Source organism: Artemia franciscana, chromosome 11 (assembly GCF_032884065.1).
Source record: "Artemia franciscana chromosome 11, ASM3288406v1, whole genome shotgun sequence".
Lineage (NCBI taxonomy): Eukaryota > Metazoa > Arthropoda > Branchiopoda > Anostraca > Artemiidae > Artemia > Artemia franciscana.
In genome coordinates, this window is record NC_088873.1 from 39397100 (window position 1) to 39422945 (window position 25846).

The 25846-nt window shown below is 34.1% G+C and overlaps 1 protein-coding gene and 2 long non-coding RNA genes across 3 annotated transcripts; 1 reads left to right on the plus strand and 2 right to left on the minus strand.

Moving 5' to 3' along the window:
- Positions 1-7494: 7494 nt before the first annotated feature.
- On the minus strand, positions 7495-8861 carry LOC136033209 (uncharacterized). Its single transcript, XR_010618890.1, has 2 exons — positions 8793-8861; positions 7495-7785 (listed from the first exon to the last, which is right to left on the minus strand). It is a non-coding gene; the product is annotated as an uncharacterized LOC136033209 (long non-coding RNA).
- A 2618-nt stretch (positions 8862-11479) lies between these two features.
- On the plus strand, positions 11480-14030 carry LOC136033210 (neuropeptide-like protein 29). Its single transcript, XM_065713921.1, has 2 exons — positions 11480-11592; positions 13746-14030. Exons 1-2 carry the CDS (start codon positions 11578-11580, stop codon positions 13977-13979), a joined length of 249 nt encoding a protein of 82 aa, XP_065569993.1. The 5' UTR covers positions 11480-11577; the 3' UTR covers positions 13980-14030.
- Positions 14031-23430: 9400 nt separating this feature from the next.
- On the minus strand, positions 23431-24888 carry LOC136033213 (uncharacterized). Its single transcript, XR_010618891.1, has 2 exons — positions 24747-24888; positions 23431-23721 (listed from the first exon to the last, which is right to left on the minus strand). It is a non-coding gene; the product is annotated as an uncharacterized LOC136033213 (long non-coding RNA).
- Positions 24889-25846: the final 958 nt, after the last annotated feature.

The following is a 25846-nucleotide window of genomic DNA, read 5'->3' on the forward strand; positions in this document are numbered from 1 at the left end:
TGCAACCACTGTGAAATGGATAGCGGGCAACATTCATATATGAGCCATTAAATTCAAATCATGTTGTCTCAACTACCCGTGACGCGGCTACGCTCTTTTCCCCCAGAAAAAAGCTGTTGTTCCCCCAGACTACGAACAACAGTCATGTAAAAACAAAGAATGACCACGGAGTAACATTTTTTGAGGATTAAGTAGATGGGTCAGAAATTCGGTAGATCTCCCAAAAAACTGGTAGAAGTGGAAACAGAAAATGGAAACGTTTTCTGTCAAAATTTTGAAAGGTAAAAGACCTGTCATCTATATAGTCTTCTAAGCCCCAGAAATAACAAAAGGGTAGACACAATAGCTTGGCAATACTTTCACATAGTATACATTTGATGATCAACCAAGAAAAATGATTTTGTCTCTGGAACAAGGCCCCTCCCCCTTTTTTTACCTCAAATTTTGTTGAGTTAAATGTTGGAGAAGTCTAAATATTGGTTGTTACAAGATCTAAGAACTAAGCCATGGAGGTAGGCTTTGAAACGGTAAGGGAAAAAACATTTATACATTTGAGGCTTGACGACTTCTCGTTTCGATACTTTTGATGATCAAAGAAGAAAACTGATTTTTGTCTCTGGACTAAGGCCCCTCCCCTCCTGGATCCGTCCACTTAAATTTTGTTGAATGAAATGTTGAAAAAGTATAAATATTGGTTGTTACAAGGTCTAAAAACTAAGCCATGGAAGTAGGCTTTGAAACGGTAAGGAAAAGACATTTATACATTTGAGGCTTGACGATTTCTCGTTTCTAAGTTTGTTTTGCCAATTATAATATGGGGGTAAGATGAAAATTTGTATGTGAAAGCTTTATCACCCTAATTTCTGGACGGAAGAGGACCACATAACATGGGAATCTGAGGGCCTTTGCTAAAGAAATCGACGAATAAGTAAAGCCGCATACATGGCTTGAAAGAAAACATAATTCAGCATTAGTATTTTTATGGCTTATAGGGGAATGTCCTTTCCACAAGCCATGTTCTTTGCGCCTCTTGAAACCCCTTAAAAATTCATCTCATCAGAGACCTTTACTACAGACAACACTGTAGCGCTGTCCATAGTAAGACCATAAGGCTTCAATGTTTTATTTTTAATTATTTATTAATTTTTTCCCAGAGGCACTTTATATGGAAGGTGTGATCGTATACACTTCCAAGGGGGCTCTTTGGATTAGAGCTCGAAAGTTCTGGTGCCTTTTTAAGAGCCAAAAGTATTCAGAAGGCATCTATACCCCCTTCCTTCCCACGTCCTCTTTTTCCTGAATGCATCTGGTAAAAATTTCCAGATACCAATTTTCTTCAAAATAGTCCAAAGATCAAAAAACCAGAGTTATGGAGTCGATAAAACCTCCAAGTGGTCGTACAAACTTTGAAGGGGGCCCATTTGATTGGATTTAGGAAGTTCTAGTACCTTTTTTTTACAGTCAAAAGTTATTGTAGGTCAACTACCCCCCCCATCGCATGTCTTACTCTCCCCAAATGCATCTGATTAAAATCTAAGATTGACATTTTGTTCAAAATAGTCCAAAGACAAGTCAATAAAATTTTGGGGTCGACATACCCCCCCCGGAACCCCGGAGGGAGTGTTCTAAGTTATGCCCCGTGGTCCTATAAGGTTTTTATGGAAAGAGTGGTCACAAAACTTTGGAGAAGGCTCTTTTGATTGGAAATTTAAATCTCAATTACCCTTTTTAAGGGTCAAGAGTAATCAGAATGCAAGTCACCCCCCATGATCTCTTTTCCGGAAATGAGTCCAGACAAAATTCTGAGATGGCCGTGTTGTTCAAAATTGTCGAAAGATCATATAACAATCCAGCCCAGGAGGCCTTGTCCCGTGGGCTGTTGTTAATTTTTAACTTAAGTTAACTTGTTTACATTGCTAATTTTTAACATATAAGGTTTGCGTGGAAAGGGTGGTCATTTTAACTCTGAAGGGGGCTTATTTGAACAAGTGACCAAAGGACAACGAGACCTCACTCCCCACCTCTTTTTCCCCAAATGCATCCAGTCAAAACGGAAAGCAAGTCGTCCACGACTGGGGTGGGAGGATGTCATAAAGAAAAATTTCAGGGAAACGGGAACTTCCTGGGAGTGTGTAAGGAGGGAGGGCTTTGAATGGATTGGGATGGAGGTAAAGCATCCGTAGCTGTGTTGGCCTCAGGCGGCCTGGTGCTACGATGAGTTGTTGTTAGTAAAAGCAGTTGTAAAATTTTGAGATGGTCAATTCATTTCAAATAGTCCAAAGGCCAAATAACTATGCGTCTGGGGTTGAACACCCCACCTCCCACCCCCCGGCCAAAGAATGTAAGCTATGCAAGTTGCTTATTGTTGCTTTGATACTTTGTTTTACTGATTTGCAAGGCGTTGATTTGCAGGGCATGGTCTGTAAGTTATGCAAGCTGCTTATTATTACTTTGATACTTTCTTTACTTTGATACTTTCTTAATGTTGATACCTTCTTTACTTTGATACCTTTTTACTTCGATATTTTTACTTTGATACTAGTTTTGACACCTCGATGAAACTTTGATGTCGAATAAAAAATTGATTTTGAAATGGGGTATTTTGAAAAACTTGAAACTTTGGCAATCAAAAACAAACGGAAATTTTTTTTATTAAAAACTTTCAAAAAAAGAAGTTTTTCAAAGAAAAGTAAAGGCTAGATTAGAATTAAGAGCAGCAGATAAAATTCTTGTAATAGTTACAACTCAAAAGACCAGCAATTACTATTAAAGAACAAATGAAACCCAGAACGAACAGAAACTAAATAAACAATTATAGCAAACAAACATAGAACGTGTGCTAATATAAATCATTAAATAAATCCAAAAACGTGTAAAACTTGAATTGTATATACAACTCAAGATGAAGACAAGCAGAAATCATTGCAAACAAGAGTTTGACTACTGCCCCCTTCCCTAACTGTAAAACTCTAAGGCCTACTGCGTCATTGACGATTTACTGAAAATAATATGTGTTTTGAACTGTCTTGCAAAGAACTAATAAAATTAAACTGATATTTGATATGTTAAGATATTTGCTGCTGAAACCTTTCTACTTCAAGATTTTAGCTTGCTTTAATTTTTATTTATTTTCAATGTTGTGATGAGTGCAAAAGCAACTATTTGTAACATAACTCATTTCGAACAGTCTGTCGTACTGAGCTGTAAGTAAGGAGTGACACGGCTCAGAAGTAGCTGAAACTAAAAAAAAGCACAATTTTGATGTCAACTATATGTGTTTTGAACCGCCTTGGAAAGAACTAATAAAATTTAACTGAATATTTGATATATAAAGATATTTGTTGCTGAAACCTCACCTAGTCAAGATTTTATTTTACTTAAATTTTTGTTTATTTTCAATGTTGTAATAAGTGCAGAAGCAACTATTTCTAATATAACTCATTTCAAACAGTCTCTCATTTTGAGCTGTAAGTAAGGAGTGACGTGGCTCAAAAGTAGCCGAAAGTTAAAAAAAAACTTTGGTGTCAATAGCCAAAACAAAATAATCAACTTATTATACTGATTTCAAATATATAAGCTTCATCAAGTTAAGTGTCAAACAGTTTGTGGTAACGAACTGTAGTAAGGAGTGACCCGGCTCGATAGTAAATGAAACTCTAAAAAACGGAATTTTGATGCTAAAAGATACATCAAAAGAATTGGATTTTCATGATGATTTTAAATATATAAGTTTCATCAAATTTAGTCTTTGTCATCAAAAGTTACGAGCCTGAGAAAATCGCACCATCGTAATCAGCGTATCAGAGAACCCTGTAGAAAAAATTTCAAGCTCCTATCTACAAAAATGTGGAATTTCGTATTTTTTGCCAGAAGACAGGTCACAGGTGCGTGTTTATTTGCTTTTTTGTTTTCTTTTTTCCCAGGGGTCATCGTATCGACCAAGTGGTCCTAGAATGTCGCAAGAGGGCTCATTCTAACGGAAATGAAAAGTTCTAGTGCCCTTTTTAAGTGACCAAAAAAATTGGAGGGCACCTAGGCCCCCTTCCACGCTCATTTTTTTCCAAGGTCAACGCATCAAATTTTGAGATAGCCATTTTGTTCCGCATAGTTGAAAACCATAATAACTATGTCTTTGGGGATGACTTACTCCCCCACAGTCCCTGGCGGAGGGGCTGCAAGTTACAAACTTTGACCAGTGTTTACATACAGTAATGGTTATTGGGAAGCGTACAGACGTTTTCAGTGGGATTTTTTTGTTTGGGGGTGGGGTTGAGGGGAGGGGGCTATGTGGGTGGATCTTTCCTTGGAGGAATATGTTATGTGGGAAGAGGAATTCAATGAAAAGGGCGCGGGATTTTCTAGCATTACTATAAAAAAAAAACAATGAAAAAATAAATAAGAAAAAGTTTTTTCAATTGAAAGTAAGAAGTAGCATTAAAACTTAAAACGAATAGGGATTATTACGCATATGAGGGGTTCTAAAAAATACTTTAGCATAAAGAGCGAGGTATTTAGGAGAAGTGTATTTAGTAATTTCAACTATTTATTCTACGGTCTGTCTGATTCAGGGGTTATTCTTAAAGAATTGGGACAAAACTTAAGATTTAGTATAAAGAGCGAGGTATTAACGAGGGGACAAACCCCCTCATATACATAATAAAAGTATAAGAATATAAAAGTTTGTTGCGTAAGTTAATTCTTAAGTTACGTATAATTTTTACTAATAAAAACGTTCGTTAAAAATTAAAAGTTTTAGTTGCCTTTTTAAGTAACCGAAAAATTGGAGGGCAACAGGTCTCCTTCCCCACCCCTTATTTCTCAAAATCGTCTGATCAAAACTAAGAGAAAGCCATTTAGCCAAAAAAAGGAATTAATATGCAAATTTCATTTTAATAATTTATGTGCGGAGAGTCAAAATCAAATATGAATTAATTAAAAAACGTTCAGAAATTAAATAAAAAAACTAGTTTTTTAACTGAAAGTAAGGAGCGACATTAAAACTTAAAACGAACAGAGATTACTCCGTATATAAAATGGGTTGTCCCCTCCGCATTCCCTCGCTCTTTACGCTAAAGTTTGACTCTTTGCCACAGTTCTACTTTTTAAAACAATTAAAAACTTTAGCGTAAAAAGTGAGGGATTGCGGAGGGGACAACCCATTTCATATACGGAGTAATTTCTGTTCGTTTCAAGTTTTAATTTCGCTCCTTAGTTTCAGTTTAAAAAAAACTAGTTTTTTTAATTTAATTACCCATCAAAAGCTACGAGCCTGAAAAAATCTGCCTGATTTTTGAGAAAGGGGGGAATCATCCCCTAAAAGTCAGTCAAAAATTTCTTAATGAAAATCACAGTATCAGATCAGGTTATCTGTAGATGTTAATCTACTGTAGATGTTTCAAGTTCCTATATACAGAAACGAGGAATTTTGCAGTTTCACCTGAAGAAACATCCCGGATGCGTGTTTATTTATTTTTTTTTTTTTTCCAGGGATAATCATATCGAACCAATGATTCTAGAAAATCAGGAGAGCCATTGTTTGATCAGAAATCAAAAGTTGTAGTGGCCTTTTTTAAGTGACCATGAAACTGGAGGGCAAGTAGCCCCCTCCTACGTCCCTTTTTTGTTCAAAGACGCCTGGTCAAAATTTTGGGATAGCCATTTTGCTCAGCATAGTTTGAAGATTCAGCAGCCACCTCTTTGGGGAAAGTTTAACCCTCACAGGCCCCATCTGTTTAACCCTCACAGCAGCCATCTAAATTGGGGAAAGAGCTGTAAGCCATAAAATTTACTCGTTGTTTACGTATAATATTCTTTAACGACGATGGAATTGCCCGAAAGGGATTCTATAGGGAAGGAGGGGTTTCTTGCGTGGGAGTAACTTTCTACGGAGGAATTTCTCGTGACGGGAGTGAATTACCGATATTATTTGAAAAACAATCAGAAATTGATTTAAAAGAAGGGTTTTTTTCAACTGAAAGTAAGGAGTAACATAAAAACCCAAAACAAACAGAAATTGTTTCAAATATTTCGTATATAGTTGGTTTATTTGCACTAGTTTGATCGAAATATGTTAGATAGGCTGTGAAGTAATTCTTTTTCGTTTTAAATTTCTACTAAGCTATGTACGTCCCTCAGAAAAACTTTTTTTAAAAATTAATCTTTGCCAGTTTAAAAAAAAATATATATAGAAGGTGCAAAACCACAATTGAAAATAGAAAAGAAAAAAAGAACACACTTGACACCGGTACCAGCGATACCTAATATGCCCGAGACCGATACGTACGATACCGATACTCCCAATACCGATGCACTCGATACCAGATACAGGCCTTTCCCCAGGAGCAATGGAGGGTCATCTCATCACTAAAAGTATATTTTTTTTTACTTTTGAACTATGTTGAACAATCGGGCCATCTCAAAATTTTGGTCGGACAACTATAGAGGACGGGACGCAGAGAGAGGGGGGTTAGCTGTCTTGCGATATTTTAGTCACTTATGAAGGGCACTAGCAATTTTAATTTCCGCTTGAAGGAGCCATGAGACATCTCTCTATGTAGTTCAGGTAGCCTACTAATGTTGCTGTAGCCTGATGGTGCAGTAGCCTCCAGTAAAGGGTTTTGGACCATTTACAATTGTACTGTTTTACGCTTCCAAGCTTTTCCAATTACAAAGTGGCACCAAAAGTGCCGTTTTTAGTGCTTTGTTGCACTCAAGAATGGTAGAATTGACAAAAAACTCCTAGATATGAGAGATAGCTTTCAAAAAAGCCACTAAACATCTCTCTAAGAAGTCCTGGTAGGTCACTAGCCCCAGCTTTTCCACTTGAGACATGGCACCCAAATTGCCATTTTTAGGCTCTTGCAGATGATGGAATTTATAGCAAGAACGTAGATATAAGTAATAGCCATTATATTAGCTATTAAACATCTGTCTACGATGTTCTGGTAGCCTGCTGGCCCCACCCCTTGGGAAATGTTACAAACATGCCATTTAAGTGCCATATGGCACTTGTAAATGGTAGAATTTATATAAAAAAAAACCACGTAGATATGAGAAATAGCTTATAAACGAGCCTTTAAATATCTCTCTATGATGTTCTGGTAACTATTAGCACTAAACAAAATAAAAACGAAAAACATCTGCGCTCCCGATGCAAACAAGTGATTTTCGTTTATGGTGAGGGACTGTAAATCCCCTATTAAAGGTTTTCAACAATGGTGATTGCAAGGGTGCACTGTTCAATCTGACGCCATTTTTAAGAAGTTTCAGGAATTTTTGGAAATTAACATGCATTTTTTTCGCAATAAACGTTTACTTTTAAGATGAACCATAACTTTTAACTTTTGGTTACTATGGGCTGGAGTTCGCTCTTTACTAGGATGCAACTTGTATTTCATAATGCTTCTATTCCTTTGGGAGAAGTTAGGGGAGTAGAGTTTCTTTCAAGGTGATGGTTTTTATATCTGCCTCGTTCCCTATCAACTAGAATTCAGATACTTCAGATATCGATATTTATTTTAAAGATAAAAATTACAAAGTGTTTTAAGAATTTCACCAGTAGCCAAGTCCACGGCCATAACCGTAGCCACTGTAAAATGGACTATAAATGCCCCTGTATAATCCAGCCCCATAAGATCCATAGAGTCCACCATAACCATAGCCGAGTCCAGCGCCATAGCCAAAACCATAGCTTGGAAGGAAGGATTCACTTCCTTGGATGTCTGTAACCTCCTTTTTTTCTTCTGCTGATGCGCAGAAAGCAACTGCAAAAAGGGCAAGGAAAACCTAAAAAAAAAAATTAATAAAACTTAAATTTTACAAGTTATTTGCAGTAAACGACTAACATATTTATCTTTCCATGCACAAATTAACAGTGTTTTACTGGAAACTGTCTTACTGTTTGTTCCATTGTTTCTAAAAAAAAAAAATTGGGAAATAACCCCTTGACAAATAAAGTTTTATATTTTTTAAGCAAACAATAATTAAATTAATCACGTAAAAATACATGGTTATGTGGGAAATAGCTCAGATTAGCTACTGCAGATTGATATAAAAAGTATTTCATTTGGTAACGATTATCTCATCGAGTTCAGTAGAACACGTTTGAACTTCCAATTTCATCAGTCAAGGCAATAGGAGATTTCAAAGAAATGACTTTTTTTTGCAAATTTTTGAATAGCTGGACAAATTTTCTAATTGATAATTAAAAGCAGCTTCAAACAAAAACCAGACAGAAGTGTACAAAGTGATATCAGTAACACTTTAAATACGAAATTTTATTTAAACTTTTTTAGTGATTGACAAAACCGGAGGTTTTTTCCAATGTCATTTGATCGTTTTTGAGAAAAAAATTCAGATCATTCTAAGGTGGCACTCCTTCATCACTTTAAGGGGACACTAGAACTCGGAATTTCTGGTATTATTACCCTTCTACCGCTTCTTGTCACCATAAGCTTAATATGTTCATCCATGCCCTACAAAGCCCCAATCCCAATTACTATGTTTCTAAGGATAGTTGCATTTCGTTGGTATTTAATCGAAACTAGGTATATTAAATTTCATGATATGGGTTTCGTTGCAGTTGTCCCAATTTTTGGAATGAGTTCTGCGCTTCAGTTCAGTAGAGTCGTCCAAGTTTCTTTACATCAACCATTTTTTGAGTATATACCTTTTTGATAGTTTGGACTGGAGGAAGAATATTGCTAACAGTAAGATGATGATGAACTAATCAATTTTCCAACTAAGGAATTCCAAATTGCTTTCGTAGTAGGATCGAAAAACGAAATACTTACAAAAATTTTCATCATTTCGGGTTGTTTTAGATGACCAAGCTTCTTAGCAAACTTATTTAGTTTTGATGAAGAAATAGTGTTTCTTAGGTGCTTATATTCAAAATGAGAATTCCTTGAGACCTTGAGGCATGCGGAACGTTAATTTTTCGAGAGAAGGTTTAAAGAACTTGAGAAACAAAATGTCCATTATTGCATCCAATTGTATTTTCAGGATTTGGAAAATCTTCCGGATTGCTTAATCTGTCTTTTGTGATAAATAAAAAACGTGGATTGTCTTCACAGTTAAATATAACGATAAACACTTAATTAACCATGAGATTCGTAATGATAAAATGCCGAATAATTATACTGAAAAAAAGGAATTAGCTCTTTCATGTCTTCCTTGTTTTAGAATCTAGTTCGAGTCCTTACTTGTCCATGTAGACAAAAGAATTTAGAAACCAATTTAGAGTGGGGTTTGATGCCTTCGTCTAAAAACCAATGGCAGTAAATTTAGCGTAAATTCTAGCATTGACTTTGCCGCATTTGCTTTTAAAGACTTTGAAGTAATTACATTTTGAATTTTCAGTTACAAGTCATTCTGTCGAAGTCAGTATTTTTCCTTACTGGCTTTTGATGGTTTTTGAAATTGATAAAAGTCTTATATTTGCTACTGGGCTTTTTAAAACTCGAAAGGTAATGAAAAGCCAATGACTAAGTATCAACTTGTTAAAAGCTAAGGACCTTATGTGTTATTAAATAATAAAAAACGGCGAAAACAAGAAAACGATGAAAACATTGCCACCGAAAAGTTTTCGTACGTCAATCTGGGAGCCAGCGTTCCCCCCAGAAAATTCTTCCAAGAAATCCCTCCCCATCGAAGAAATTCTCCCCCCTCCCAAATAAATTCCAACCGAAAAACTCTCCCCACGGAAAATTTTCCCACATGCAAAATTGAGTAGCCATAGAGAAAGTACAAATTAGGTACCTCTAAATGTCGATGAAATATCAGATATTAAAATGGTTTTTGGACAGAGGCTGGCTGGTTTTCTGTCACTTTCAAATTATAAAAAAAGACTAGGAATCTCAATCTCTGATTCTGCGAGCATCATCCGAAAATTCAACAAACACAAGGGGGAGGCTTCAGATGAGAAGGGGACAGCCCCCCTTCTATACAGAATGAATTCTGCTAATATAGTCAGCTAATAGAGAAGGATTGAGTTTCAGGTTCAACATCCACCGTTTTCAGATAATTGTCCCCCCCTCCATTTTCGCAAGTGCATCTGATCAATTATGATAGCCATTTTGTTACTCTGAATTTATTTTGCCATTTTGTTGCATCCTGTAATGTTTATACGACCATCCCTTCCATAAAAACCTTATATGCCCCTGGAGCATAACCACAACTCTTTTCCCTGTGCTCTGGGGGGTTTTGCCGACCCTGGGGTTTTTGTTATCTATTGTTAAAACTAATTTGAACAAAATGGCACAGTTTTGAGCCGTATATTTGGAGAAAGGAGGGCGTGAGGAGGCCACCCCACACCATCTGGCTCTTAAAGGGCACTAGAATGGGCCCTCTCCGAAGTTTTTATGGCTACTCCTTCCAGACGATGTTCCTCTGGCGAAAATAAATAGCTAAATAATGACACATTGATGCCTTAGAGCCTTTATATATATTTAACGCTATAGCGTTGCCTCTGATAGATATTTTGGTTAGTGCAACATAATAGAAAAACTTAATGACCTAACATAAATTATAAATAGAGTCATAGAAGACACTTGCAAAACCTATTCAATAAGATATTCAGTCAAAGTTTAGATCCTTTTTAAAAAGTACTCAACTATGATGTATATATATTGTAATATTCTTCAGATCTATTACTTAAAATAACTTATCACATTTGTTAGGTACGTAATGTCTAATGTTGGAATTTGAAGACATTTTTTCGAGAAGTTTCAGGAGAGAGCTTGTACCGTAAAGGCTATCTATATCTTAAATACAACAAAAAGGAACTATAGGGAATTGAGTCCAAGTTTAAAAAAACAGGAACTCTAGGAAATTGTAGAAACTTTACTCAAGTCGTGCTGAGCTCCCAATAAAGATAAATTTCATTTAGGTTTTAATTTTGGAAGTTCATTTACACCAGGAGGGAGAACCAAGGGGGAAGCCTCGTTGTTTCTTTCGATTTTTTTTTTTCAATTAAAATACCAAACAAAGCCATTTTTAAGTGAAAATACCGAAATAAAAAGGCATTTTTCAAAATCTAAGGGGTGAACAAAAGTATCCCCCCCATTAATTGACACAACTCTTAAAGTGATCAAGTCTCGATCCTTTTGCCTGTGCCTGCAGGGTCACCATTTACTTTTGGCTTCATTCAAGAGAATCAATACCGAGATTCTTAGATTAGAGGGCTTGGAAAGAGGAGCTAATTTGATAATTTGAGCTACTATGTAATTTTCCTTAAATTTTTCCTTTTTTTCAAATATTCCGAAAGAACATCATCCTCTTTCAAATTAGCTAACTGTCAGTCGTTTTGTCTTGAATCCCAAAACAATCCTGAATTGTTAATGAATACAATAGGCATATTGAGCAATCTGGAAGAACATTTTCTGTATTTTTAATGAAACTATTGGACATAATAAAGAACATTTTGCTTTTCAAGTTCTTTGACCATTAGATGCAAAAAATTGAGTGCAATTCAAGGTTTCGAAGAATAAGACATTAAATATAAGTCCCTAAGAAGTGTCTTTTCACATCAGAGCTGCATTAGTTTTGTAAGAAGCTTGCCAATCGAAACAACCAAAAATGATGAAACTATTTGTAAGTCATTTTTTTTCAACACATTTTGACTCTATTAAAGCAAAGAAAAATTCCTGATTAATAAAAATATTTTTATTTTGTCTTCTTCTCAAGTTCTATTTGAACTATATTCAGGAGAGCTAAACAGGGAAGCAGGGGGTGATTGTACCCTCCATGGATTTTTAATTTTGTTTTTTGTAGTTTCAATAAGAAAAAAATTAGAGAGCCTAGATTCCATGGAAAAGCAGTGTGGTCTTTAAAAATACCTAGATTTTGAAAATGCGATTTTTTTTATCTTCATTGAAAAACGAATTAAAATATTTGCTCTTGCCCCCCGCGTTTTCAGGAATAGGTACCCTTGACTAATGAAGTCAATTTAAGAAAATCAAGATGGTAAGTTTTCTTTTAAAATTAAAGGGATGGGGGCATTTTTTCATTTTTTTTTTTTTTTTTAGTCAAATACCATAAAAAACATATTTTTAACAAAACTACAAAGGAAAAGAGATTTTCGATATCCGAAGGGAGAGGGTAAATTACGGGGAATATGTACCCTGGGTCCCTGCCTCTATTGACACCACTGCCCCTGATAACATCTCCTCTATTACGTCTCTATATGTCTCCGATCTATATACCTTCTTGGTTCTATTTTATGTCTTTCTTGATGAATTTCTTACTCAGAGGACTCAAAGCTTTTTACATTGCACAATTGATTAAGGCTGAGGATATAGACATCAAACGAAGTCAGTCCGGAAATGAAGACAATGGATTTGATTCCCATCTTAAATCTTATTATTAAAATACTTCAGTATCTGATTCAAACTGTGATAATATTTTTCTCCACGATAGGCTACTAGAATAAGAAAACTTATAATATATTAAAAGGAAGGTATCGTATCGATAAATAGGGGCAAAATTTTTCTCTTTAAAGGTATCATGTAACAGGTAAAGATGAAATGCTTCGGCATTTCGCTTTTTCTTGAAAACATCACCAGTGTGTGGGCCCTGTACACCAGGGATGGATGTTGAAAGCTGATTATGGTAAAATATAAGAGGGGATTACCGTTAAAACCCAAAACAGTGCTTCAATGCCTGAACCGGGTCTCAAATTAGGGCACTAAATTAGGGCACTGAATTGCTAGTTTCACTTCCGAGAAATTTAAAGGTTTCTGAAATATGGTATGCCAGTTGCTAGTTTCAGTCTTCAGTAAAGTGATCTTGGTAATATGACAGTATATTTACATATGAGAACATTACGTGCTAAAACAAACATGCTAGGAATCAAATAAGTTGTTTAAAATGATAGAATAAAGCTGGGAACACCAAAGTTGATGAAGTTTCATCATACCATTCAATCAAAGAACCCAAAATATGAAATCATAAAAATAACATTTACCTATGGTTTCTTTAACTGAAGAAAGGGGCTGGAAAACATTTTGTCCCACGCCTTACAGCTCAATTTAAAATTTGTCCGGACACAAATCCAACTTACTGGATTCCAAATGGAAACATAACTAGCGAGTTGCTATGCTGATTCGTATTCCTTTGGGTCCCAAAATTAGCTAGTTGCTACCCTGATTTCGTAAGCCAAGGAGCATTGGCTCTGCACTGAGAACCCAATTTAAGTAAGAGCTGGGTACTACTAATATTCTTAGTTCTAATTCCTTTTTTAAGTTGCGAAATCGACAGTGTCACATCAAAATTCTCAACACAAAAATCACTTTGGCTTAGAAATAACCAAACTGACATCAGGGAAAACTCAGGAACAGCCAATGAATAAGAAATATAGAGGCCATAACGTCTGCTTAAGGTCAGGTCGACATTAGCGCACATATAGATTTAAAGCCAGATCTGCCTTTTTGTTGTCAGTAAGACAATTGCTGCCAAAATAAAACACTTGCTATTGTCAACTTATAAACACCGCAATTTATGTGAGTTATTTTCCACTTCACCATTTATTTTGTATGAGATATTTTCTAACAATATTTACTTGGGACACAAACAGGTTTGTTTTATTTACTATGCTGCCCACTACAATAAGAGTATTAAAAATTGAGGGAAATAGAATGAAAACAAAATATAATAAATGTGTGTGTATGCAAAAATGTTTAATTTATTTATTTATTGGGAAAGTCTGGCAAAATCTATATTAACGCTAATCAATCTCTCTTTTTTAGGTTATCCTTGCCCTTTTTGCAATTGCTTTCTGCGCACCAGCTGAAGAGAAAAAAGAGGCCACAGACATTCAAGGAAGTGAATCATTCCTTCCAAGCTATGGTTTTGGCTATGGCACCGGACTTGGCTTTGGTTACGGTGGACTCTATGGAGCTTACGGGGCTGGATTGTACAGAGGCATTTACAACCCCTTTTACGGTGGTTATGGCTATGGCCGTGGACTTGGCTACTGGTGAACTTATTTTGTAATTTTTATCTTTAAAATAAATTTCGATGTCTAAAGTGTACTTCCTTTTTGTAAAACATATATATATATATATATATATATATATATATATATATATATATATATATATATATATATATATATATATATATATATATATATATATATATATACATATATATATATATATATATATATATATATATATATATATATATATCTTATATATATATATATATATATATATATATATATATATATATATATATATATATATATATATATATATATATATATATATATATATATATATATATTTAATATATATATATATATATATATATATATATATATATATATATATATATATATATATATATATATATATATATATATATATATATATATATATATATATATATATGTATATATATATTCCTATAGACATCCAGGACTGGTTTGCATATTGAAAAGTATAAGAACCAGATCGAGGAATGAACGTAGGTTTAGTTGCTTGGGAACAAAACAACTATAAGAAAAAAAAGCATTGAAGGATAGGTTTATCCCCAACCGCGTTTTCAAACTTGAAACAGAGGAATAAAAGCTACGTTAAGAACAAATAAATTAAATACTTAAAAAAAACTGTGCATAATAGCATGCCTGTATGACCCTTTGAATTTTATACATTCTGCATTAGATTTAGGATTAATTCCGGCTGCTATATTCCTTGGTATTCCCAAGGCATTCCATTCCTTAATCCATGAAATTCTTCTATCGTAGATGTCTCGTTTTGGCGTCAGGGGTAATGTATTTTCTTGGTTTCAATCTTATTTGAATGATAAGTTAACTTTTGTTGATCCACTTTTCTGTTTACCCTCACAAGTGAATTTTGGCGTCCCTCAGGGATCACAGTTTTAGGGCCAGTGCTATTTTTGGCTTATGTAAATGATCTTTTTTACGCAGTAAAAAAGCAGAAACCTATTAATTGCTGTAGACTCTGTCATCCTAAAATTTCCCTTGCCCACAGTGCCAACTATAGTTCACCATGTTCTGATGTCCTTGTTTGTTTTGCTGATGACAGCACACTTGGCACTTCGGAAAATTGTAAATCTGAGCTTCGATTAAATTTGGAAAATTTGTTTGAGAGAGTAATTTTATGGCTTGAAACTAATTATCATCCTAAATTAATCCAAGTCCAGTTTTATTGATATTTTCGCAAGTTTCTCAGATTTATCCCCAGTTATAAGAAATTCATCGGCCAAATGGGATAATTCATAGATCTAAAGATCGATAGGTTCGTTTTTTGGGCATTTTTGTTGATGAAAACTTGTCTTTCAAGCTTCAAATTGATTTGATTAAAATGAAGATATGCAGGAGTACTTAAGGAAACTTAAACATATTTTCCCTGGATCAGTTTTGGAAATCCTTTTTCACTGCTTGATCCAATTTTGTCTTTCTTACTGTCCAATAGTATAGATGTCAGCCTTTCCTTCATTGTTAAAACCACTTTCTAAGCTTTACAATAAAGCTAGAAACCTCATTAAGGAACCGAATCGTTCAAGAGTTATCCCACTACTTGATCTCGAGTCACTGTATATTTTTTTGTGCATGTTTTACTTTTTCTCAGTTTCATAGTGACCTCCCACATCCCCTATGTGTTGTATCATCTTTCAATTCTGATCAGAATAATTACAATCTTCGCAATACCAAAAATCATATTCAAGTTCCTTTTACTTCTTGTGTAAGGTCAGATTTTACTCCTTTAATTGCGAGTCATATTGTATGGAATAAGTTGCCCGAATTAGCTCGGGGGTGCTACTCATTCGGTTTGTTGAAAAAATTGTTAAAATTCTTTGGCTTCTTAGAAGTTATTTTATATATTTTTATATGTGGATTTGCGTGTATATATATATATATATATATATATATATATATATATATATATATATATATATATATATATATATATATATATATATATATATATATATATATATATATATATATATATATATATATATATATCTATATATATAAAAATAAGTTGTCTGTCTGTCTGTGGATGGATCAGGTGACGTCACCTGAAAAAACTGGATCAGGTGACGTCAAAACTGAAAAAACTAAAAAAAGGCAAAAACTACAAAAAAACTAAAAACTAATAAAAAAAATAAAAAAGCTAAAAAACTAAAAAAAACTAAAAAAAGGCAAAAACTACAAAAAAAACTAAAAACTAATAAAAAAGCTAAAAAACTAAAAAAACTAAAAAAAGGCAAAAACTACAAAAAAAACTAAAAACTAATAAAAAAAATAAAAAAGCTAAAAAACTAAAAAAACTAAAAAAACTAAAAAAAGGTAAAAAACTAAAAAAACTAAAAACTAAAAAAAACTAAAAAAAAAGGAAAAAACTGAAAAATAAGCTAAAATAAAGGTAAAAACCAATAAAAAACTAAAAAAAAAACTGAAAAAACTAAAAAAAGGCAAAAACTACAAAAAAAAACTAAAAACTAATAAAAAAAGTAAAAAAGCTAAAAAACTAAAAAAACTAAAAAAACTAAAAAAAGGTAAAAAAACTAAAAAAAATAAAAAATAAAAAAAAACTAAAAAAAAGGAAAAAACTGAAAAATAAGCTAAAATAAAGGTAAAAACCAATAAAAAACTAAAAAGAAAAAAAGGAAAAAACTAAAAAAAATTTTCATCTAAAAAACTAAAAAAAACTAAAAAAGGTAAAAACTAAAAGAACTAAAAAAGAAAAAAATAAATGACGACACTCAAAGAGAAAGCGACCAGGACAAAAGGAATGTTCGATTAGCAATCAACAAAGCACCGGGACACAGGGAGTATAAATGACGACCAGGACATAAGTAAAAAAAAAAATTAACAAAACTAAAAAGAAGGTAAAAACTACAAAAAAACTAAAAAGAAAAAAAAAATAAAAACTAATAAAAAAACTAAAAAATCTAAAAATCTAAATAAACAAAAAAAGAAAAAAAAAGGAAAAAAATAAAGGAGAAAAACAAAACTAAAAAACGAATGTATATACAGACCGGTACACCGGGATACAAATGACGACCGGGACACAGGGAATATAAATGACGACCGGGACACAGGGACACAACTACAACGGGGACACCGGGGGAAACAGGGGGATATAAATGACGACCGGGACAAAAAAACTAAAAAGAAAAAAAAACTAAAAACTAATAAAAAAACTAAAAAATCTAAAAATCTAAATAAGCTAAAAAAGAAAAAAAAAGGAAAAAAATAAAGGAGAAAAACAAAACTAAAAAACGAATGTATATACAGACCGGGACACCGGGATACAAATGACGACCGGGACACAGGGAATATAAATGACGACCGGGACACAGGGACACAACTACAACGGGGACACCGGGGGAAACAGGGGGATATAAATGACGACCGGGACACCGGGACAGGGAATGGTCGATTAGCAATCACCATCAACAAAGCTCAAGGGCAATCATTAGAATCATGAGGTATAGATCTGAATACAGATTGTTTTCCCATGGACCATTATATGTTGCATGTTCAAGAGTCGGTAAACCTGACAATCTATTTATATGCAAAGACAATGGGACAGCAAAGAATGTTGTATATTCGCAAGTTTTACGTAGTTAAAACCATATATATATATATATATATATATATATATATATATATATATATATATATATATATATATATATATATATATATATATATATATATATATATATATATATATATATATATATATATATATATATATATATATATATCTATCTATATTCACAGGTGGGACATAGGGACACAACTACAATGGCGCGTAGCTATTATGGCGCGTAACGACTTACGCGCGCGGGGGGGCTTGGGGGGGGGCGCGAAGCGCCCCCACCAACTAGGTGTTGGGGTGGCGCGAAGCGCCACCCCAACAGCTAGTATATATATATATATATATATATATATATATATATATATATATATATATATATATATATATATATATATATATATATATATATATATATATATATATATATATTTTTTACTAATAAAAACGTTCGTTAAAAATCAAAAGTTTTAGTTGTATTTTTAAGTAACCGAAAAATTGGAGGGTAACTAAGCCTCCTTCCCCACCCCTTATTTCTTAAAATCGTCTGATCAAAACTAAGAGAAAGCCATTTAGCCAAAAAAAGAATTAATATGGAAATTTCATTTTAATAATTCATGTACGGAGAGCCAAAATCAAACATGCATTAATTCAAAAAGGTTAAGAAATTAAATAAAAAAACTAGTTTTTTAACTGAAAGTAAGGAGCGACATTAAAACTTAAAACGAACAGAAATTACTCCGTATAATGAAATAGGTTGTCACCTCCGCAATCCCTCGCTCTTTACGGTAAAGCTTTTAATTGTTTTAAAAAGTAGAATTGTGGCAAAGAGTCAAACTTTAGCGTAAAGAGCGAGGGATTGCGGAGGGGATAACCTATTTCATATACGGAGTAATTTCTGTTCGTTTTAAGTCTTAATGTCGCTCCTTACTTTCAGTTAAAAAAACTAGTTTTTTTATTAATTTTCTAACAAGAGTTCGGTTTTTTGTCCAGGGTGGAAGATACAGAAGAAATTTCCAAAATTTGAAATAATTTATCCGAATTCTTTTTAAATTACCGTTATTAAGAAGGGGGAAAAGACCTGAAGCATAAAGAACAGAATGATCACAGAAAGTAGAATAAAGTTTGGCCAGCACACGTCTATTATACTTCCCTCTGTTTGCAATAATTTTTGCCTAACCAATGTGAATCTTTTTACTTATTACATAAAAAACTAGTTTTTCTAACTGAAAGTAAGGAGCGACATTAAAACTTAAAACGAACAGAAATTACTCCGTATAAGAAATGGGTTGTCCCCTCCGCAATCCTTCACTCTTTACGCTAAAGCTTTTAATTGTTTTAAAAAGCAGAATTGTGGTAAAGAGTCAAACTTTAGCGTAAAGAGCGAAGGATTGCGGAGGGGACAACCCATTTCTTATACGGAGTAATTTCTGTTCGTTTTAAGTTTTAATGTTGCTCCTTACTTTCAGTTAGAAAAACTAGTTTTTTGTTATGTAATTTCTGAACGTTTTTGAATTAATGCATATTTGGTTTTGGCTCTCCACACATAAATTATTAAAATGAAATTTACCTTATAATTCCTTTTTTGGCTAAATGGCTTTCTCTTAGTCCTGATCAAACGATTTTGAGAAATAAGGGATGGGGAAGGAGGCCTAGTTGCATGAAATTTTTCGGTTACACAAAAAGGCAACTGTAAAATTTAATTTTTAACAAATTTTTTTATTAGTAAAAAATATACGTAACTTAAGATTTAACTTACGTAACAAACTTTTATATTCTTAAATTTTTATTATGTATATGAGGGGTTTTGTACCCTCGTTAATACCTCGCTCTTTACACTAAATCGTAAGTTTTGTGCCGATTCTTTAAGAATGACCCCTGAATCAGAAAGGCCGTAGAATAAATAGTTGAAATTACTAAAAATACTATAGCATAAAGAGCGAGGTATTTATCTCCTCCTAAATACCTCGCTCTTTATGCTAAAGTATTTTTAAAACCCCTCATATGCGTAATAATCCCTGTTCGTTTTAAGTTTCAATGCTACTCCTTACATTCAATTGGAAAAAACTTTTCCATGTTTATTTTTTCATTGTTTTATTATAGTAATTTTAGAAAATCCTGCGCCCTTTTCATTGAATTTTTCTTCCCCCATGACATATTTTTCCAAGGAAAGATCCTCCCACATAGCCCCCTCCCCTCAACCCCACCCCCAAAACCAAAAAAAAAAATTTCCCTGAAAACGACTGTACACTTCCTAATAACCATTATTATATGTAAACACTGGTCGAAGTTTGTAACTTGCAGCCCCTCCCCCAGGGACTGTGGGGGAGTAAGACATTCCCAAAGACATAGTTATTGTGGTTTTTGACTATGCGGAACAATATGGCTATCTCAAAATTTTGATCTGTTGACTTTGGAGAAAAAATGAGCGTGGGAGGGGGCCTAGGTGCCCTCCAATTTTTTTGGTCACTTAAAAAGGGCGCTAGAACTTTTCATTTCCGTTAGAACGAGCCCTCTTGGAACATTCTAGGACCACTTGGTCGATACGATGACCCCTGGGGAAAAAAAAACAAATTAACACGCACCCGTGATTTGTCTTCTGGAAAAAAATACGACATTCCACATTTTTGTAGATAGGAGCTTGAAAATTTTGCTATAGGGTTCTCTGATACGCCGAATGCGATGGTGTGATTTGTGACTTTTAGGGGGTGTTTTCCCCTATTTTCTAAAATAAGATTCTGTGACTTTTAGGGGGTGTTTTCCCCTATTTTCTAAAATAAGACAAATTTTCTCAGGCTCGTAACTTTTGATGACAAAGACCAAATTTGATGAAACTTATATATTTAAAATCAGCATGAAAATCCAATTCTTTTGATGTATATTTTAGCATCAAAATTTCGTTATTTAGAGTTTCGTTTACTATTGAGCCGGGTCGCTCCTTACTACAGTTCGTTACCACGAACTGTTTGATATCACAAAGCTCGAAAGATTTTTAGTAATAGAGATACCAAGCCAATGAATACAATCAACAAGAGGGATAGTGAAGTTATTACAGTGAAGGGGAGTAGCAGTAGTACAGTTATAGGGAAGAAGCTCACATTTATCTATATTAAGTGAAAGGCCAATATCAGAGAAAGCATCAGAAACTGTAGAGACTATTTGGGAAAGACTCTTTTTTGGAACGGCTAATCAGAAGCAAGTCGTCAGCATATGCAAGATAAGAAACATCCACAAGACCTGAAAGGCATGTACCTGAAATCTTAGCCAGCACACTAGAAATACAAATCTTAAAAAGCTTAGGGGACAGAACACCGCCCTGCCTAACTCCTCTTCGTACCCTTATAATAGTGTCTGGTGCAGATCTTAACTGAAGAAAAGAATTTGAATACCAAAACCTAAGAAGCATTATAACAGAGAGATTGACCCAGAATTATACAAAGAAAAGAGGAGCTGTCTATGGACCACACTATCAAACGCTTTCGGAAGATCCAAAGCACAAATATAAAGAAAATTTCCCTTGGAAGAATTATCAGCCAGTAAAGAAGACAGAAGCTTATGCACATAAGCTATTAAACATTTGTCTGCGATCTTCTGGTTTCCCGCTAACCACACACCTTGAGAAACGGCACAAAAATGCCATGTTTAGTGGAATATGGAACTTGCAGATGGTGGGATTTCTAAAAACACGTAGATATGAGAAATAGATTTGAAATGAGCCGTTAAACATCTCTCTATGATGTTCTGGTAGCCCATTAGCCCTGAAAAAAGAGACACTTCAGCGCTGCCGATGCAAACAAGTGATTTTCCTTGCTGTTCAAGGTTATGGACTGTAATTCTTCTATTCAAGGTTTTCAACCAAGCTGATTCCAAAGATGTACTTTTCATTTCGATCTGAAACTATTTTTGAGAGTTTAAACGCTTTTTCTGAAATAACCATAAATTATTTCTCGTAATAAACTTCTACTTTTAAGATGAACCGAAATAATAGTTACAATTCGTGAATCGGTGTCAGATGAAAATTTTTCTCACTAGGCAGTACTTTTAAAACGTGTTTTTTTAGCTTTTGGTTAGTATTAAATAAAAAAAAAACAAGTTTTTTTAACTGAAAGTAAGGAGCGACATTAAAACTTAAAACGAACAGAAATTACTTCGTATATGAAAGAGGCTGCTTCCTCATCAACGCCCCGCTCTTTACGCTAAAGTTTGACTCTTTCTCTCAATTCTTCTTTTTAAAACAGTAAAAACTTTAGCGTAAAGAGCGGGGCGTTGATGAGGAAGCAGCCTCTTTCATATACGAAGTAATTTTGTTCGTTTTAAGTTTTAATGTCGCTCCTTACTTTCAGCTAAAAAAACCCTGTTTTTTTTATTTAACTTCTGAACGTTTTTGAATCAATGCATGTTTTGGTTTCGGCTCTCCGCAGAGGAACAATTAAAACAAAATTTCCATTTTTTTGCTAAATGGCTTTCTCATAATTTTGATCGAATGATTTTGAGAAAAAAAGGGCGGGGGAGAAAGCCTAGTTGCCCTCCGATTTTTTGGTTAATTAAAAAGGCAACTAGAACTTTTAATTTTTTACGAATCTTTTTATTAGTAAAAGATTTACGTAACTTATAAATTAGCTTACGTAAAGAACTTTTGTATTCTCATATTTTTATTACATATATGAGGGGGTTCGCCCCCTCGTCAGTACCTCGCTCTTTACACTAAAGCTTAAATTTTGTCCCAATTCATTAAGAATGACCCCTGAATCACAAAAGCCGCAGAATAAATAGTCGAAATTACTAAAAATACTTTAGCGTAAAGAGCGAGGTATTAGCAGGAGGTGAGCCCCTCATACGGGTAATAATTTCTATTTGTTTTAAGTTTTAATGCAGTTCCTTACTTCCAGCTGAAAGAACTTTTTCATATTTATTTTCTTCCCCCATGACAAATTATCGATGGAAAGTTTCCCCAGCATATCCCCCTCTTCTCAACCCCTCCCCCAACCAAACAAATCCTCCTGAAAACGCCTGTACACTTCCCAATAACCATTACTATATGTAAGCACTGGTCAAAGTTTGTAACTTGTTGCCCCTCCCACGGGGACTGTGGGGGAGTAAGTCGTCCCCAATCACATAGTTATATGGTTTTTCGACTACGTTGAATAAAATGGCTGTCTCAGAATTTTGATCTGTTGACTTTGGTAAAATAATTGGCATGGGAGTGGGTCTAGGTGCCCTCCAATTTTTTTGGTAACTTAAAAACGGCACTAGAACTTTTCATTTTCGTTAGAATGAGCCCTCTTACAACATTCTAGGACAACTGGCTCCATACAATCACCCCTGGAAAAAAAAACAAAAAAACAAATAAACACGCATCCGTGATCTGCCTTCTGACAAAAAATACAAAATTCCACATTTTTGTAGATATGAGCTTGAAACTTCTACAGTAGGGTTCTCTGATACACTGAATCAGATTGTGTGATTTTCGTTAAGATTCTATGACTTCTAGGGGGCGTTTCCCCCTATTTTCTAAAATAACGCAAATTTTCTCAGGCTCGTAACTTTTGCTGGGTAAGATTAAACTTGATGAAGCTTATTTATTTAAAATGAACATTAAAATGCGATTCTTTTGATGTAGCTATTGGTATCAAAATTCCATTTTTTAGAGTTTTGGTTACTATTGAGCCGGGTCGCTCCTTACTACAGTTCGTTACCACGAACTGTTTGATAGGCTGTAGTCCGCTGTTTATTAGACTGGAGCTTGTGTTTCATAATCATTCTATTCCGTTTTAAGAAGGTAAGAGGGTAGACTTGCTTTCGAAGTGATGGTTTTTATAGCTGTGTCATTCCCTATCAACTAGTCTTCAGATGCTTCAAATATTGATATTTATTTTAGAGATTAAAATTACAAAGTGCTTTAAGAATTTCACCAGTAGCCAAGTCCACGGCCATAGCCGTAGCCACCGTAAAATGGACCATAAATTCCTCTGTATAGTCCAGCACCGTAAGATCCATAGAGTCCACCATAACCCAAGCCAAGTCCGGTGCTATAGCCAAAACCATAGCTTGGAAGGAAGGATTCACTTCCTTGGATGTCTGTGGCCTCCTTTTTTTCTTGTACTGGTGAACAGGAAGAAACTGCGAGAATGGCAAGAAAAACCTAAAAAAAAGCGAACTTGACCAATGAAGACTTAAATTTTACAGGTTTTTTTTTTAATAAATAACTAAAATAATTATCTTTTTATGCATAAAATAGCAGTGTGCGACTAAAAAGGATCTTACTGTTTGTCCCATCATTAAAAAATAAAACAAACAAAAAAGAAAAAAAACTGGGAAGCCATCCCTGACAAATAAAGTTTTATGTTTTCCAAACAAACATTAATTGAAATAGTCAAGTGAAAATACATGGTTATGAAGAAAAAAAACCCACATTAGCTACTGTGTTTGCAAGTTGATACAAAAAGTGCTTATTTTGGGAACGGTTACCTCATCGTGTTCAGTAGAACACGTTTGAACTCCTAATTTCATCAGAAAAGGCAATGGAAGATTTCGAGGAAATGGCTTTTTTTGCAAATTTTTAAATAGCTGGGAAAATTAATGAGGTAATATTTCAATATCTCTTGATCGTTTTTGAGAAGAAAAAAAATCCAGAGCATTTTCAGGTGGCACTCTTTCATCAATTTAAGGAAACGCAAGAACTCCAAATTTCTGGTATCATTATCCCTCTACCGCTTCTTCTCATCGTAAGCTTGATATAGTCATCTCTGACCTACAAAGCCCCAATCCCAATGACTATCTTTCTAAGGATAGTTGAATTAGTTGGTATTTAATCTAAACTCGGCATATTAAATTTCGTGATACGAATTTCGTTGCGGCTGCCCCAATTTTTTGAATGATTTCTCCACTTGAGTAGAGTCATCCATGTTTCATTTCATGAGCCATTTTTTGAGTACACATCTTTTGATAGTTTGAACCGGGGCATGAACAATGTTAACAGTAAGATGATAGATGTCAATTAAGTATTACTTTTTTTCTCAGTTGACTTTGCCCGTTGTCTAGCAACGGGCAAAGCAGGAATCTAAAAAGCTCAGAGTCCCTGGTGTGAGAAATTTAGGAAAGGAAAAACTTTGCAAGTCAGGAATTCAAAATTGGTTTCGAAGTAGGATCGAAAATAGAAAGACTTACAAAAATTTTCATCATTTTGGGTTGTTTTAGATGACCAAGCTTCTTAGTAAACTTATTTAGTTTTGATGAAGAAATAGTATTTCTCAGGTGCTTATATTCAAAAATGCTAATTCTTGGAGACCTTGAGGCATGCGCAACACTGATTATTCGCCAGAAGGGTTAAAGAACTTGAGAAACAAAATGTCTTGGTGATTAAATTTTAAAGGCATTAATAGATAAATATGGAAAGGGTAAAACTTGTCTTTATGTTGGATTTCTGGATCTCCATAAGGCTTTTGATAGTGTCGACAGAGAGTTATTGAAGGATGTCATGCTAAATATTGGCCTTCCCCATTCATTTGTTAGATTGATAGTGAGCATGTATACTTGTGGGAGTGGAATCATTCAAGTTGGTAATAGGTTTTCTAAGCTTTTTGATATTAAGCGGGGAGTAAAACAGGGCAGCACCCTTTCACCTAAGTTGTTTAATATTTTTATTAATGATGTTGTTAATTTTCTAGAGAATAGATGGGCTCCGAAAGTTAGCCTAGGGACTCAAAAACTATCTCTCTTATTATTTGCAGATGATATTGCTTTGGTGGCTAATAAACCGCAAGATCTACAGACTCTTTTGAATCTCATAGAAGAATATTTGCATATAAAAAAGTTAAGGCTGAATACTGAAAAGAGCGAAGTTGTTATTTTTAAAAAAAGGAAGGTTGGGGACGATGAAAAATATACGTTTAAATTTAATAATAAGGAACTATTTATAAGTAAAAGAATAAAATATTTAGGCTTTATCTTATCGGAAAATGGAAGCCTAAGGAGTCATGTTGATGAAATAATTAAGAGAGGTAGGGTGGCCATGTCAGCTATATTTAGAAACCCGACGATAATGGGGATCAAAAACCTAAAAATGCATAAAAGAATATTTAACACAAAAATTTTACCCGTAATAGAATATGGAGCAGAGATATGGGGTGGAGAAACGGTGCAGCAACTGGAGTCCCTTCAGCTCCAGTATTATAAAAGAGTGTTTGGTTTACATCAGACAACTCATTCACAGATTCTGAAAGGTGATATGGGCCTGTTTTCTTTAAAGCTACGTAGGTATATTTTAA